This window comes from Trachypithecus francoisi, unplaced genomic scaffold, assembly GCF_009764315.1.
Source record: "Trachypithecus francoisi isolate TF-2019V2 unplaced genomic scaffold, Tfra_2.0 Lachesis_group6, whole genome shotgun sequence".
NCBI lineage: Eukaryota > Metazoa > Chordata > Mammalia > Primates > Cercopithecidae > Trachypithecus > Trachypithecus francoisi.
The window spans coordinates 77,332,017-77,349,692 of record NW_022681471.1 but is presented as its reverse complement, the minus strand read 5'-3'; the positions used below and the strand labels follow the sequence as shown (position 1 = coordinate 77,349,692).

The window sequence follows — 17,676 nt, the reverse complement described above, 5'->3', positions numbered from 1 at the left end:
TTTTTATTGCTGAGTAGTATTTCATGGTATGAATGTATCACATTTTGTACAACTTTTCACTGTTAAAGGGAATTTAGATTTTATCCAGTTATTGGCTTTTATTAATAAAATTACTACGACTATATGTATAGAGGCATTGATTGATTGATTGATTGAGGCAGAGTCTCGCTCTGTCACTTAGGCTGGAGTTCAGTGGCACGATCTTGGCTAACTGCAACCTCTGCCCCCCAGGTTCAAGTGATTCTCATGCATCAGCCTCCTGAGTAGCTGGGATTACAGGTGCCCCCTACCACACTAAGCTAATTTTTGTATTTTTAGCACAGATACGTTTTGCCATATTGGTCAGGCTGGTCTCAAACTCCTGACCTCAAGTGATCCACCTGCCTCGGCCTCCTAGTGTGCTGGGATTACAGGTGCTGTGTAGAAGCTTTTGTGTGAACATCGTTCACATTTCTCCATGGTAGATACCTAGAACTAGGATTTTTGGATCATACAGTAAGGGGATATTTAACTTTATAAGGAACTGCCAAACTTTTTTCCAGAGTGTCTGAACCATTTTACATTCCCATCAGCAAACTGTGAGTGATTCAGTTGTTCCACATCCTTGCCAGCATTTGGTGTTATCACTGATTTTTAAAGGCCATTGTGACAGGTATGTAATGATATCTCATTGTAATTTTGATTTGCATTTTCTAAATGGCTAATAATGTTTAACATCTATCATATGTTTATTTGTCATTCTTATATCTTGTGTTGTGAAATATCAGTTCAGATTTTTTGCCTATTTTTAATTGGGTTGTTTTTATTTTGTTAAAATTTAAGTGTTCTTTATGTATTTTGGATACAAGAGTGAAGCTTTGACTACTACGGTCAGTCCCAGGCTCTCTGAGGAAATTATATTTAGGCTGATAACTTGAAGGTAGCATATAAATCAGCCATATTAAGAAAGCTACAGGACAGCTTCAACTGCAGGTGTAAATACCTTGAGACAGGAATGATCTCAGTGTACTTAAGGAATAAGAAGAAGACAGTGTGGCTGTAGTATACTGAGAAAGATGAAGAATAATAAGAAATGAGTTTGTAGATATAAAGAAGGATAAGTAAGATCATGTAGAGTCTCGCAAGCAATGGTAGGGAATTTTTATTTAGTTTTACTCACAGTGAGGAGCTGTTGCAGAGATGTGGCATAGCTTACATTGTATTTTAAAAGGTTACACTTGTTGTTATGTGAAACACATGAGAGGAACAAGATAGGTGACGATTGTAGTTTTTCAGGTGACAGAAGATAATGGCACAGACTATGGTGGTAGCATATACTTTTCAGGTAGATCCCTCAGAATTTTGATGATGGATATGAGATGTGAAGGAGTGAGACTAATCAAAGATAACTCTTGAGGTTTTGGCTTTCATAACTGGTGGCACTCTCTAGTGAGAAAAGGAAGACTGAAGAGGAGAAAGTTTGGGGGAGAGGTCAAATATTTATTTTTAATATGTTGAGTCTGAGATAAAAATTAGACAAATGGAGATGCCAAGAAGACTGTTGAATAAGTCTTGAACTCGATGGAGAGGTTGGAGAGAAGTTCATGTAAACAGAACAACATGACAAAAGATACAGAGCTGTGAAAGTATGTGGTATGACCAGAGGTGAGCAAGTGGTTAGGTTTGACCAGTATATATTTTGCAGAACTAGAAAGAGTAAGAGACATTGCTGAAAAGGCAGGCCAGGCTGAATTAGAGAGGGCTTAGCTGATGGGGAAATTTTTGGAATTTATTATTTGAATATGAGGGAGCCATTACAGGTCTTTGACAAAAGGCGTGACATGAACAAAGAAAGATTTTTGAAAATTAATATTGCACAACCAAAACAATGTCACAAAAGAAGAACAAAGTTGGAGAACTCATACTTACTGGTTTCTAAACTTACTACAAAGCATAGAACTCAAGACTGTGTGGCATTGGCATAAGGATAGACAGATAGATCAACAGAATAGAATTGAAGATCCAGAAATAAACCCTCTCATTTTGGTCAATTGATTTTCAACAAAAGTACCAAGACCTTTCAATGGAAAAAAAATAGTCTTTTCAATAAATGGTGCGGAGGCAACTGAATATCCACATACAAAACTATGAAATTGGACCTCTGACTCACAACATACAGAAAAATCAAAATCAACTCAAAATGGATCAAACACCTAAATATAAAAGCTAAAGCTATACTTCTAGGAGAAAATAAATGAACAAACATTCATAACCTTGGATTAGGCAATGGTTTCTTTTATACAACACTAAAAGCACAAGTGAACAAATAAATTGAAATAGCTTAAAATTTGAAATGTGCTTTAAAGGACACCATAAAAAGCGAAAAGGTGATCCACAGGATGTGAAATAATTCCATAATCATATGTCTGATAAGGGACTTGTATCCAGAATCCATAAGGAACTTTGCTTGATGTCATTGTTATTTGACAATGCTATTATCAAAAACCACATAACCCAATTTAAAATGGGCAAAGGATTTGAATAAACATTGCTCCCAAGAAGATGTTAAAATGGCTATTAAGCACAAGAGAAGATGCTCAACATTGTTAGCCATCAGAGAATTGGAAATAAAAACTGTAGTGAGATAACACTTTTCACATGCTAGGATAATGAAACTTTTTTTAAAAAAAGCAGACAATAGCTAGTTTTCATGCAGATGTTGAGAAATTGGAACCCTAATATGTTGCTGGTGAGAATGCAAAATGGTGCAGGTGCTTTGGAAAGCAGTTTGGCAATTCTTTAAGTGGTTAAACATAGCATTACCATACAAATCAGGAATAAATGAAAACATATATCCACATAAAAACTTGTAAACAAATGCTGATAGCAGCACTATTCATAATAACTAAAATGTGGAAATGACCCAAATGTTCATCAACTGAAGAATGAATGAATAAAATGTGGTATATCTATTCAATGGAATATTTGTCAATAAACACAATTAAGTATTGATATGTGCTACAACGTGAGTGGACAATGAAAACATATTAAATAAAAAATCAGTCACAAAATGAAATGTATGATATAATTCAATAACTATGGAATGCCCAAAGTGGACAAGTCTATAGAGACAGAAAGTAGAATATTGATTACCTTGGGTGGGGTGGGGTGGGGGTGGGTGGGTGGATGAGAGGGTGAGGGCAGTGCAGGAGTCTTTTGGTGGTAATGAAATGCAAAATGAATCGTGGTGGTTACAAAATTCTGGTAATATACCAAAAACATTGAATTGAACATTTTAAATGAGTGAATTGTACTGTATGCAAATTATATCTCAATAAAGTTGTTAGAAAAGATTAATGTAACATTTATTTGGAAGATGAATTGGAGAGGGCAAGGCTGGAGGCAGAGAAACATGTTAGGAGGCTTTGTAATGGTTCAGTTAAGAAAACAAGGGTCTAAACTAGGGCAAGAGTAATGATAATTGAAAGGAGAAGAGGATGGTTCTAAAATATAATGTAGAGGTAGAATCAATAAGACCTGCCATTTGGTTAGATGTTGAATTACGAAAGTGAAGAAGTAAAGAAGATTAAAGTTTTGAGTCTCAGTAAGTCCAAGAGCGGTAGTGTTATTTCTAGATAGACACTGGGAGCACAGATTGGAAAAGAGGGTGGTTTTTCAAAGGAGGGAGGTGAGTTCCTACAATCTATTTTCCTGGTGCTGTCAGGACAATCTTTAAAATATATTCAGTATCTAATAGAATATTTAGAGTTGGAGTTGAGTAACAAGGGGAGTCTGGCTGGAACTAAGTATTTAAGAGTCATCGATGCACAGATCATAGTTGACATCAGAAAGGTGACTAAAGGTTCCAAGGAGAGAGTATGGAAAGAAAGAAGAGAACTGAGACAGAACGTTGTGCAAACAACTGCATTTAGGAGACAGCAGCTGGAAAAAATAAACCAAAGCAAGGAACCTCACCCTGCCTCCCCCCTTCCCCTGCCTTCCCTGCAAAGATAAAGAGGATATTAAAAGCAGAAAAAAAGTAGCAAGGCTGCCTTACCAGAGTATTGGACCTGGGCCTTTAAGGAAAGGGAAAGCAGAAAAGAAAGGTTGAGGGTGTCCCAGGAGGGAAAAGCTCAAGGTCACAAAATAAAATGATGGAGAAAGGATGAAGAAAGATCTTAAAGAGGATGGGATTCACCCACCACTGCCTCTTGGGGAGACCTGGGAATTGAGAGAAATTTCTGACCCAGTGCAACTGGAGGTTCCTTGTTACACTTCCTAGGTGAGGTGCTCACTTATCAGTGGAACATCCCAGAGAGATCTGGCCCTGGGCCCAATGACTCTGCTTGTGTTTCCTGGATCTATTATTCTGCAGTGGATCCCATCAAGGTAAATACAGGATTGGCTACCTGGAAGTGGGTCAAACTCCCGGCAAAAAGAAGCTATTAACCAGGTGTAGTAAGAAGCTTGCTCCTGGGATACTAGAGCCTAGAATTTGGGGAACATTCCCCAAAAGCTGGACTTATTTTAATAGACAAGAGGAGGGAGGAAGGGAGTCGGCAGCACCAGATACTTGTCATGAAGATTTTCTTTCTTATCTTTTCATGTTGGATCCTATATAGTAACATGCTATCATTACAAAAAAAACAAACACACAAGCAAACAGAAAACACAAAAGAAACCTGGGGTTGGTTGTACAGAGATTGAGGCTCTAGTCCCAAATTTGGTTATAGCATGCTTTTAGAATGACCTTGGCCGGGCGCGGGGCTCAAGCCTGTATCCCAGCACTTGGGAGGCCGAGACGGGCGGATCATGAGGTCAGGAGATCGAGACCATCCTGGCTAATACGGTGAAACCCTGTCTCTACTTAAAAAAAAAAATACAAAAACTAGCCGGGCGACGAGGCGGGCGCCTGTAGTCCAGCTACTCGGAGGCTGAGGCAGGAGGATGGCGTAAACCCGGGAGGCGGAGCTTGCAGTGAGCTGAGATCCGGCCACTGTACTCCAGCCTGGGTGGCAGAGCAAGACTCCGTCTCAAAAAAAAAAAAAAAAAAAAAAAAAAAAAAAAAAAAAAAATAGAATGACCTTAAATAAGTCATTCTGCCTCTGTTTCCTTATCTGGAAAATGGATTTATCGATCTAGCCATCCATCTACCGCCAGCCATTAGCATCATTTATTGAGTGCCTACCACATTTTAGGCATTTTACTTGGTGCTTTGGATGATATAAATTTAAGATACATTTCCACCTTCAAAGAGTATTGTCTAGTTAAGCAAGAGAGAATCTGGAGAAGACATCACAATGGGAGGTGCATGTACTCTTGGCCTTAAAAGCTGAGTCACATTATGCCATCAGATAAGCGGTATGATGATGGGGAGGGCATTGCAGGCAGAGGAAACAGCACAAAAAAGACACTAGGTTGTAAAAATATTCGGTAGGCTAAGAGGTCAATAAATACTTTAGCCTAGATAAAGCATAGATCAGATAGTGCATCTTAACTAAGTCCCAAGATAATTGTTAGAATGAATTCAAATAACATAGTGGGGTACTTATAAATGTAAGATATCATGAGGAAATGCTGAGAGGCACAGTGGGCTTGTATGAGAAGCTGGCTCCCTGCAGAGTACTGCTACCCAGAAACAACTCCATCTCTTTCTGTCTCTCTGCTTCCTCCCTTCCTCAGGACATGTATAGTGGCCTGGTGGGGCCCTTGACTATCTGCCGAAAGGGCATCCTGGAGCCCCACGGAGGACGGAGTGACATGGACCGGGAATTTGCATTGTTGTTTTTGATTTTTGATGAAAATCAGTCTTGGTATTTGGAGGAAAATGTGGCAACCCATGGGTCCCAGGATTCCGGCAGTATTAATCTACAGGATGAACTTTCTTGGAGAGTAATAAATGCATGGTCAGTAGTAAAAAAGCTACTCTTTTTCCAAAGCATCCTACTGGTTACATGGGGATATCTAATAGGCCTATTACTATCTAAGGGAACATAATCCAGAAAGGACACGAACATGGTAAGGTGAAATGAGAATGAGTCAGAAGAAGCATTTCCTACTATCGTACATTTACATATACAAAGGCAGATATGTGGTCCAGGTTAGATTGGGTGCCCAGAAAGTGGGAAGTTGACTGTGTAAAGTTGTCATGGTGATACCAGCAAATTTTAACATATTAGAGAAGGCAAAATGGACATGTATGACCTTCAATGTACTTGTCAAACTGACTGCTTAGTGCCTCTCTATTTTAAAACCCTGAGTTTAGTCTCCCAATATCATCTTATTTATTTACTGCTCTAAATTTGGGACCAGTTATCTCAATGGATTCCAATACAGCCAGATGAAAGCTTGTATTTTAGTCTCTTTTTAAAAGAGTTTCAATTTATAGATGGAAGAATTGAAGAAGACATCCTCAGTGAGAAACATACTGGATTTATGTCAGATACAGGGAAGAACATTTTGGTACTTGAATGGATTTTGGAGAGAAATTGTGCATCAAAGTCTTCCTTTGCTCAAGAGATCTGTGTAGCTTTTCAAAAACAAGAGAAAGAAGGGAGAGCATAAGTGCAGTAGAATTAAGTGATCTCTCACTATTCCTTTTAGCCCAAGATTTCTTTGATCTGAGGATGTGTACCTTTGATAGTGATCTAATGGAACTAAAAAGTAGTAATTATTATCCTACAGATTTTAACTATTTCCTTGATGGAGTGATGAATGATTCACATTAGAACAGATGATTCACAAACTTCACAGGGCAGACATTTTAGCACTGTCAAATCAAAGAAATGACCCAGGACAAAAAGGGAAAGAGGGCATAGTTATGTCCTGTTAATGCAGGGGTTTGGCTAATGCTTACCTTATTCTGTTTATGTGTCTATCCACACTCTTCAGGTGTAAATATACCTACCTATCCATCTAGCAGGTATTTGTTGTGCAGTTTCTGAGTGCTAGCACTGGAGATATTTGCATCTGAGGGGTAAATAAATAATATCCCTCTCTTCCTTTTCAGGTTCCTGAACCAACACATTAAGATCAAATGTGAACCTTATTACTAAGAAGGCTAATGGAAAAACTGATTTCAGTTCTACAACTAAATAGGCTTACTAACACTTCTCTGGCAACAGATAGACATTTCCACCTTGTCATTGACATAGATGGACAACAATACTCTCCTCTTTAGCGAGGGAGAATCATACCCACAGTGAAATAATGAATCAGCTATTGCCCTTTCTGTGGCCCGACTGATGAGTGAGAGAAAAGATCAATAAGAGGCTGAGTTGATCATGTTTAGTTTCCTCTCTGAAATCCACAATTTGGTAGACACAGAGACAGATTATAAATGATTGCTTCCTCTCTTGAGGAATAAAGTGGAAATTATCTTCCCTCTGTAAGAATATGAGAAGTGGGGGAAATTTTCCAGGGAAAAGTCCTGGAAGTGTGAATTTTTATAACAATGAGTACTTTGATGTCCTTGGAGCATAAGATGTGGCCTGGGAAGAGACCCATACATTAATATCATTATTAATCCCAGGCATTAATATCACTATTCTATGCATTAATGTTATTAATTCCATAAATGTGGCAGGTCTTTTTTTTTTAACATTTACTGTTGACCCAGCTGTCTACTGGGTGTTCTGAAAAAATACAAGGAAGCTATAGTAATGCAGTGTATACATACATCCTTTTCTGCATATTAGGAACCTATAGTCTAGTTAGGGATGTAAGCTTTCACACATGAAAAGACAGGTAAATGTAGAAGACAATTTCTTATGAGTTCCAAGGAGTCATGAGACAGTACTGGAGGAGTTCACAGGTGGAAGGGCATGCAGGGAATAAGAGGTATGGAGAGGAACTAGGAGATCAGGAAAGTCTTTCTGGGGGAGTAAAGACTTGATAGGCTTTAAAAAATTGATAAAAGAAGGCAGGATTTCTAGTAGGGAATCTTAGAAACACAAGGACAAAAAGAACATGCATGGACCATTTGAGGGATGGTGAAGAAATCACCCTAATTAGAATAAGCGTGTTGGGTAGTGGGAGTTAAGTCTGGGAAAGTGGTTTGGAGTTACATTTTGAAGGATCTTGTTGGGTGAAGTAAAGATCCATGGACTTGCTCTTTGGAGCAGGAGAGAGTAATTAAAATATTGAAGCAGCAGAATGATGTCATCACATTCAGTTATTTAGAGAGATAATTTTGATAATATCAATGTAAGAAGATACCTTGAAAAGGGACAGATGGAATAAAGATGAGACAAATTAGGAGCCCATTGCTATCTTCGAGAAAAAAGATTAGGACCAGGACAGTGGCAATGGGAAGTCAAAAGGAGAGATGTAAGAAACTTCTTCTTCTTCTTTTTTTGACAGCAATCAATGGGAAACTCTATGCCAACCTTAGGGGTCTTACCATGTACCAAGGAGAACGAGTGGCCTGGTACATGCTGGGCATGGGTCAAGATGTGGATCTGCATACCATCCACTTTCATGCAGAGAGCTTCCTGTATCGGGTGAGCTGGAAAGTGGGCTGAGTCCCTCAAGGATGATTAGAACAGTGGTTTAGGAGCAATTGAGAAAAAGGGTAATAGTGTGGAACAAGGTAACAATTAGTTAAAAGAGCAGAGGTCTAGTAAATGGAGCACTGAGCTGGAAATTTTAGTCTGGCTGTATATCCCAGGGTCAATAACTTCCTACTAGGCCCTAGCTTTCCCTTCTGATGTGGAAGAGAAAAAATGGCCCATTTATCGGTAAGGAGACTGAAGGAATCAATATCAAGACTCAATGTCAAGGACTCAATGTCAAGGAATCAATGTCAAGGACTTGAGACTCAATGAGCAGTGATTTTTAAGAACAAGGAATTTCAGGGTGGCATCTCAGAATTGCTGAAAGTCCTTAATCTATTAAAATAAGAGCTTACCAAACACCGCATGTTCTCACTCATAGGTGGGAACTGAACAATGAGATTACTTGGACTCGGGAAGGGGAACATCACACACTGGGGCCTATCATGGGGAGTGGGGAGGGGGGAGGGATTGCATTGGGAGTTATACCTGATATAAATGATGAATTGATGGGTGCTGATGAGTTGATGGGTGCAGCACACCAACATGGCACAAGTATACATATGTAACAAACCTGCACGTTATGCACACGTACCCTAGAACTTAAAGTATAATAATAATAAAAAAAAGCCATTCTCAGATTAAAAAAAAAAAAAAGAAGAGCTTCAACTTAGAGGGCACATGGAACAATATATAGATTTTGAAAACAGTTTAGTCTTAGGTAAAGGAGGAGGAGTTGGGGGCACTGATACAGACTTCGAGATTTAGAAGTGCTGAAAAAGACAATGGCAAAGATAACTTTATTTGAATCAATTTCTAAAGGAAATATATGCCTCATTCATAGGGGTCAAAACTCACACCAAATTTCTCATATTTTAGCCTGCTGAAAATTATAAAGTTACTTGTTTTGAACTCTCTAAAGTAACCTAGAAATTCTCTTATTTTGGGACACTTTAAGAGGAGAAAGTCACCTCTGTTGATTTAGTTTCTGTGGGTGGGTTCATTGGAGATACGAATAAAGTGGACACTTTTTTTTTTTTTTTTGAAATGGAGTCTCACTCTGTCGTCCAGGCTGGAGTGCAGTGGCGCGATCTCAGCTTACTGCAAGCTCCACCTCCCAGGTTCACACCATTCTACTGCTTCTGCCTCCCGAGTAGCTGGGACTGCAGGTGCCTGTCACCACGCCAGGCTACTTTTTTTTTGTATTTTTTAGTAGAGACGGGGTTTCACTGCGTTAGCCAGGATGATTTCAATAAAGTGGACTTTTAAAGCCACTCACTGCTCTAGGAATCTTGGAGTCTCAGCTCCCTAATGTGGACATCACAAATTTTTAGTTCCTGAAAGCTCTAAGATGATCTTTATACCCTTCACTTCCACTTCCTCATTCCCAATCTCTCTTGCAGAATGGTGAGAACTACCGGGCAGATGTGGTGGATCTGTTCCCAGGGACTTTTGAAGTGGTGGAGATGGTGGCCAGCAACCCTGGGACATGGTTGATGCACTGCCATGTGACTGACCATGTCCATGCTGGCATGGAGACCCTCTTCACTGTTTTTTCTCGAACAGGTAAGTCCTAACTTCCCCAAAACGATCATCTTTTAACACTTTAGCCTATAGGAACCAGATAATACCAAAAAGCCTCTTGATTGTCTCCTTCTGATCCCAGAATAAGCACATCTTAAGACAGAGCATAGACTCCCTCTAGATATTGCCCCAACCAATATTTCTAATCCTCCATTCCACCTGTCCCTCCATTGCCCCGACTGATATTTCTAATCCCCTGACACCTGTCCCTCTCCTAATTACTTCAAAACCTGTTGAGCTCTCATGGGTTGACCCGGCCTGAAACTGGTTTGGCTCTATGCATTGAAGCCTAGTGCAGGTCTGCTTTTTTTAAAATTAATTTAACTTATATACAAATGTATTACTTGACTGCATTAGAGTAACTGATTATTTCAAGGAATATTGCTAATTAGTCTTTCTAAAAAGAGAATAAAAATAAGTCTAACAGTCACCCATTAAATTGATTTGTTTTGTGGGGTTGTGAAAGGCAATTCTTTCCTTTTCTTTTCTTTTCTTTTCTTTTTTTTTTTCTTAGAGTCAGGGTATTGATCTGTCACCCAGGCTGGAGTACAGTGGTGCAATCGTGGCTCATTGGAGCCTCAGACTCTTAGGCTCAAGCGATCCTCCCACATCAGCCTCCCAAGTAGCTGGGACTGCAGGAATGTGCCACCACACAAGGCTAATTTTTATACTTTTTGTAGAGAAGAGGGTCTACCTATGTTACGCAGGCTGGTTCCAAACTCTTGGCCTCCTTCTGCAGCAGCAATCCTCCTGCCTTGGTCTCCCAAAGTGCTGGGATTGCAGGCATAAGCCACTGCACCCGGCCTAGCTTTTATTTTTTAGGCACAGGGCTTTGCCCAGGTTAGTTTCAAATTTCTGGGCTCAAACCATCCTTCCACATCAGCCTCCAAGTAGCTGGGACTGCAGGAATGTGCCACCACACAAGGCTAATTTTTATACTTTTTGTAGAGAAGAGGGTCTACCTATGTTACGCAGGCTGGTTCCAAACTCTTGGCCTCCTTCTGCAGCAGCAATCCTCCTGCCTTGGTCTCCCAAAGTGCTGGGATTGCAGGCATAAGCCACTGCACCCGGCCTAGCTTTTATTTTTTAGGCACAGGGCTTTGCCCAGGTTAGTTTCAAATTTCTGGGCTCAAACCATCCTTCCACATCAGCCTCCCAAGGCACTGGGATTACAGGAATGAGCCCCCACATCTAGCAAGACAGTTTCTTTTGGTTTTTGAACATCTTCATCTAAGGCTGGAAAGAGATATTGACCTTCAATTACAGCTTATCTCAGAGTTACTACCAAGGGTGGAAAAAACTTTTTCTTTCTATTTTATATGGAGAGGGAGCAGCTGGGCCAATTTCTTTGCCAGCCACTCTTGTTCTTCACCAAAAAATGTAGATGGGTAGGCTGTGTTAGCTTTTGTGTATTTGGGTAATTAAAGGGTCAAATGTCTTACTTCTTAAGGTTCCTGACCTGAGTCCAGCTGCCAACAATATTTGCCTTCCAAGAAGCCCTATAGAGCCTTTTGGGGTCCACAGAAATCAAGGCTGTTTTTTTTTTTTTTTTTTTTTTTTCTATGCTTTTAAAGAATATATAGCCACTATTTAAACAAAAATGGTATTCTGGGGTTGTCAGTCACTGGCACTCTATCAACAGGAATAGTGAATGGGAAAATGTCTTTGAATATTCAAATAAACTTAGCAAATGAGGGTAGAGAATACAAATCTTCTGTTTACCCTCAGGGAGGGAGATGAATGATTGTACATTATGACTTCCTATATCATTTAAAAGATGTATTCTCTGTCAACTAATACTCCTAGAATGCAGCTTCCACTTAACTACTCAGGAGCTATTCCCTAGCACCCAGATTTACAGAAACTTCTTTGTTTTGTTGTAAGTACATAGAACAAAAGTCAAGTGATCAACTGATACATCATCAGGGAGATCTAGATCCAAGACAATAGGTTTTCTCTATATGTAGTAATGGGTTATCCCAAATATGAGCCATCCAATCTATGAGACCATTTCAATACATATTGCCATGGTACTTCCATGAGGAAGTATAGCTCATATCTCTCTGTGACAATGAGCCAGCCCATAAATATTTTCTATTTGCCTTTTTGGGTTTTTTTTTTAACCTGCTATGGCCTAATTTCATGTTGTTTCAACCCCATATGTGTTCACAGGTCAACAGGAAGGAAGAGTTGAAAAGATAGAGGGAAAAGATTAATTCTTGAAACAAGGTTTCTGATAAGGCAGCAGGGAATGAGAATCAGAGGTAACGTGAAAGATTAGTGCAAGAGTGGAGGAAAGTAATCGTTCTACTGTAAGAAGAAAGAAGACAGAAAATATAAGGATCAATGTGTAGGTTTGACCAGGGGATTTGACTGACAGAGAATTTCAGCCCATGGTCTTTCTCTTCTCTCTGATGGTGCAAATAGAGTCATCTGCTGAGAATGAAGGGCAGGTGATAGGGTACAGGGTTTGAGAAAAGTGGACAAAAATTTGAATAGCCACTCTGGTGAATGGGAAATAAATTATCGCCAGGCAGCATTGATGGTTTAGTTGAAATTGGACACGAATAATATTAATCTTTACAATTGTGTGATTTTCTCTGGCAGCATTCAGTATACCAGACAAAATACAGGGAAATTATAGTTACTGGAGTTTGGGTAGATTATTGCAACACTCTTGGTAGATTAGTAGTTGAAGTGATAGACCTTGGAGTCTCACTTGGTCAGGAATGGAAGAAAATACAGGATGAAGCCACTAGGTTGAGGAAAAAAATTGAAGGGTTTGAAAGCTAGAGGTCTCATGGCAGGGGAGGATAACAAGTTTTTGAAATAAAGTGTATTAGAGCACTGAAAGGATGGGAGGTTGTTGTTAGATTTTAGATTTCTGAGATGTAACAATTCTTGACAACAAGGTTAATGTGACCATGGGAGTGCTTGGTAGAATTGGAGTAGACGTCGAAGTTATTGGAGTTAAAAGGTCCAGAAACTGTGAGGCTTGAGTATTTGATGGGTCAGCACCCATGGTTGGAAATGAGGGAGAGGAAGACTGAGCCAGCTACTAAAGACTTCCATAAATGAAGAGAACTGCTAGCTAACAATAACAAGAAATGATTGTAGTTCTAGCCAAATAATATGAGCCTCAAAAGAGATATATCTTTACAAAAAGAGGAGAAACAATGATCTCAAAGAAGCATTGAGGGGATGTAAATGAAGTATGGTCCTCAGAGAAGAACTCAGCTTTATTAAATCAAGGAGAGGAAGCAGTGTTCTGAGAAGATGTTGAATGTGTAGGGAAGTATGTTTGACAAGGAGCAGGGATTTCCTGAAGGAAGTGTGGCAAATGGTGGGAAAAAGAGCAATAATGGGGATAGAGGAAGTGCCAAGAAATACGTAAATAATAGCAGAGGGGTGATTTACATTTTGGACTCCAAGCCTGTTATCTTGCCCATATTTCACGTCACTGTTCAAAATCAAATCAACATGCTAATATTGACTTTGACTATAAAGTAGTAAATTCTACCTTTATTTTGCTTACTTTATCACAGAGAAACTTCTGCAACCAATGTTGACCTTTCATAGGGGGCCTATGAATTGGTAGGAAGAACAACAAGGCTAACCTCTTGTCTTTTTTCCCCCAACCAGAGCACTTAAGCACTATCACCACCATCACCAAAGAGACTGAAAAAGGTATGTAAAATGATGCACAGACTGGAGTTATAAGTAGCGTGTCTGTGTGTAGGGTTCGGTGAGGTACATTTAGGGAACGGGACTTATGTGACTGAAAGTTAGAATACATCAGCAGAAAGTATCCTGAGACGTCCGCAGGACTTCAGAAGCCAAAGAATGAAGGTTTAACTTCCCTCAGCAGGTTAATTCTCTCTGGCTTCCACCCCAAACCTCCTGAGTTGGGGAAAACAGCCTCCTCCCCATTTAAAGGCTGCTATTTTAGCCTTTCATCTAACATGTGAGGGGAGAAGAAAATTCTAGATGCTAGTCAAAAACCAAATACTGCATGTTCTCACTTATAAATGGGAGTTAAGCTATGAGTATGCAAAGGTATACAGAATTGCATAATGGACATTGGAGACTCAGAAGCAAGGAGAGTAAAAGAGCAGTGAGGAATAAAAAACTACCTATTAGGTACAATGTACACTACTTGGGTAATGGGTGCCCTAAAATCCCAGACTTTACCATTATACAATTCATCCATGTAACCAAAAACCACTTGTACTTGTACTCCTAAAGCTGTTGGGAAAAAAAAAAATATATATATATATATATATAATATATATATATATATAAAATATATATATAAGTAAAATCTAGGTGCTGCTGGGTTGGACATGGAAAAGTTGTAGCACAAATATGAATTTCCCCTAAGGACAGTGTGAGACTAGATGAAACACCACATGTTCTTCAACAGCTATTTTTATTCTTGCCTCTTTCCCTTTCATCTATGGAATACCAAGAAGTTAAACTTTTGTAACCAGCCATTTCTGACCTTGAATACTATAGAGATTATTTTTCTGCACAGCCCGGGTCCAAATAGTGTTGTTATTCTCCACCTCATTTGTCTCCAGACTAGGAAAGATCCAGAAAGTTACGAGAGCTAAAAGGAACATTAGGGATAATTAGTAGTTTAGTCTGAGGTTTTACAGCTGTTTTGGAGAAGTCTTAATGATCTGCCTAAGTATCACATGGACTGTTAACCAGGGGACCAGGATATGTCCTGGAGGGGTTGGGGAAAGGAAAGGTGTGATTGTGTGGGTGGGCCTTCAGGCCATATCTCTTTCAACCTGAGCAACTCAATTATTTTATATATATTTAAATATTTTACATATATTTGCATTCATGCATACTTTGTGTGTATATTTGTATATATACATACATATTTTGTGTACATATATACATTACTCATAAGCTATCATTTGTTAAAAAGTTTCCACAATGGGGAAAAAAAGCCTTGAAACTGTTGTTCTAATAAAACCCAATAATTTTCTACATGAGAAGCTGAGAAATTGAAAGTGATTTGTTCAATGTCACAAAAGGAGTATGTGGTAGAATGTAAACTCAGAACCAGGAAGTTTTGAGCTTCTATTTGAACTCATTATATTCTGTCTTCTCTCAGTTGTGTTATAACATTAATTCATCCAGTTATACAATCGTCAAAGAAGTGTCAGGTACCAGGGATATCAAAACAAGTAAGACATAGTCACTATTTTTCAGCGTCTAACAATGGAATGAGGCAGAGAAATAATAATTGCAATGCTGGATGCTGTGTGCTGTACAAAAAGGGCAAACAATAATAACAGTTAACATTTATTGGGCACTTTCTGTCTGCTAGGTGCTGTACTAGATATTTTATAAGTATTAATTCACTTAAATTTTACAATATGCCTCTGTGTTAGGTATGGTTATTATTCTAATTTTATAAAAGAGGAAACTGAGGTTTAGATGGGAAGTGCGGGATTGGGTCACTTGGTCCAAGGTCACACAATAAGTAAATTATGGTAGTACAAGGTACAGGCACTTGGAAAACATAAAGGAAAGAACAATTAATTTTCTAATGAAGTCAAAGAAAACATTGCAGAGACATGTAACATTTAAGGTAGGGCTAGAAAGATAAGAAGGAGTAAAGTGTGTTCAGACAAAAGGATTAGCATAAGCAAAGTCTTAGAAGCCTGAAAGGGGATCACTGTTTATGAGGAGGAAAGAATGAGTTGCTATGGCTGAAAAGTAGTAGATAGGACTAGAAGGATAGATTAGAGCCTGATAGTGAGAGTTGGAATGTCTGATTTAAAAGTCTGAGCTTTTCTCTGTAGGCTAATTGGGAATCATCAAAAATTTGTATGCCAAGAACTAACAATCAGATATTTCACTTGGAAAGGTCTATGTGATATCAGTGTTAATATGACCCAAAGAGGTAAGACTGGACAGCCTAGTAGCAGGTTCTTGTCATAGTTTAATGGTCAAAATTGCTATTGATAAGCTGGATGATTGAGTCAAACTTCTTTCTGAAGTTTCCCTTATTGCTTCCAATTCTACCCTCTGAAACCATACAGAACAAGTCAAATTCATCCTTTTTATATCACAGTCCTTTATATATTTGAGAAAATGTATCAAGGGTCTTCCCAATCTGAGTCTTAGCTCTTTCCATGGGTGGACTGGGGCCTCAGTGATTCTCAAGGACCCTTATAGCTGTAACATCATGTTTCCTTGATTCTTTACTTTAACCTCTAAATCTGTTTTCATCAGCTGGTTTTGTGAAGGATAAGGACAGGTCTCCTGTCCTATTTGGATTGACTTGTTTTGTCAGGTGATGACTATAGAAAGTTACCTTTTAGAGTACTCCCCATCTCAGGATGCCCATTTTTTTCTTTCTCCATTTCAGCAGTGACCCCCAGAGACACTGAAGAAGGCAATGTGAAGATGCTGGGCATGCAGATCCCCATAAAGAATGTTGAGATGCTGGCCTCTGTTTTGGTTGCCATTGGTGTCACCCTCCTGCTTGTTGCTCTGGCTCTTGGTGGTATGGTTTGGTACCAACATCGACAGAGAAAGCTACGACGCAATAGGAGGTCTATCCTGGATGACAGCTTCAAGCTTCTGTCTTTCAAGCAGTAACATCTGGAGCCTAGGGATATCCTCAGGAAGCACATCTGTAATGCACTCCCAGCAGGCCATGGACTAATCACTAACCCCAGTGTCAAAGGGGCATGGGTGGTGGAGGGGGGGGAGGAATTAAGCTTATCTGGATATTTCTTTCTTTATTTATTTTACATGGAAATAATAGGATTTCACTTTTTCTTTAGTTTGTTTGCTCTACTTGGGCACCTGGGGCTAAGGGAATACCTTAGTATCCTACATCACGAATTTCAACAGCTACATTATATTGCCTTCTGACACTTGGAAGGTCTTGAAATTTCTAGAAATGTATCTTCTCACAAAGTGGATACCAAGAGAAAAACTCATTGATTAGGTTTCTACTTCTTTCAAGGACTCAGGAAAGTTCACTTTGAACTGAGGCCAAGTGAGCTGTTAAGATAAACCACATTTAAACTAAAGGCTAAGAATTTAGGCTTGATGGGAAATTGAAGGTAGTCTGAGGACTGGGAATCCAAATTGAATTTTGATTCTTCTTGGCAGTGAACTACTTTGGAGAAGTGGTGAATGGGTTGTTGCTGCTGTGAGCACGTACAACCTCTGGAGCCAGAAGCTCCTCAAGAAAGGCAGTCCTCCAGGTTCCTGAACAGTGGCACTGAAAGGAATGTTGAGTTACATCTTCAAGTTTTAGACAGCAAACCTTATCCATTAAAGTACTTGTTAGAACCCTTAAAGACTGAATTTGGTGATTTTTGATGGTCTCTGTGACTTCTGTCACTGTGATTGAAACAGAAAACACTTAGGGGGTGAGTGAGTACAGTATGCATTTGTCTAGCCTTTGTAGAACCTACAAGTTTTTGTTTTAGAAATGAGGAAACTGTTCCAGAGGAAGCATCAAAGAGTGTTGGGTACCACCCTAGAAAAGGAGCTATCGCATAAATGACAAAAAACTTTCTGC

The 17,676-nt window shown here is 39.2% G+C and overlaps 1 protein-coding gene across 1 annotated transcript in view; it reads left to right on the top strand.

Annotated features, from left to right (window-relative positions):
* HEPH (hephaestin) overlaps positions 1-17,452 on the top strand; it is a 106,419-nt gene extending 88,967 nt beyond the window's left edge. Inside the window, 7 exon segments of the mRNA XM_033201254.1 lie at positions 4,262-4,368; positions 5,662-5,854; positions 5,857-5,889; positions 8,341-8,480; positions 9,935-10,097; positions 13,758-13,802; positions 16,507-17,452. Coding sequence (XP_033057145.1) covers positions 4,262-4,368; positions 5,662-5,854; positions 5,857-5,889; positions 8,341-8,480; positions 9,935-10,097; positions 13,758-13,802; positions 16,507-16,739 — 914 coding nt within the window. The 3' untranslated portion in view covers positions 16,740-17,452.
* The last annotated feature ends 224 nt before the right edge of the window (positions 17,453-17,676 follow it).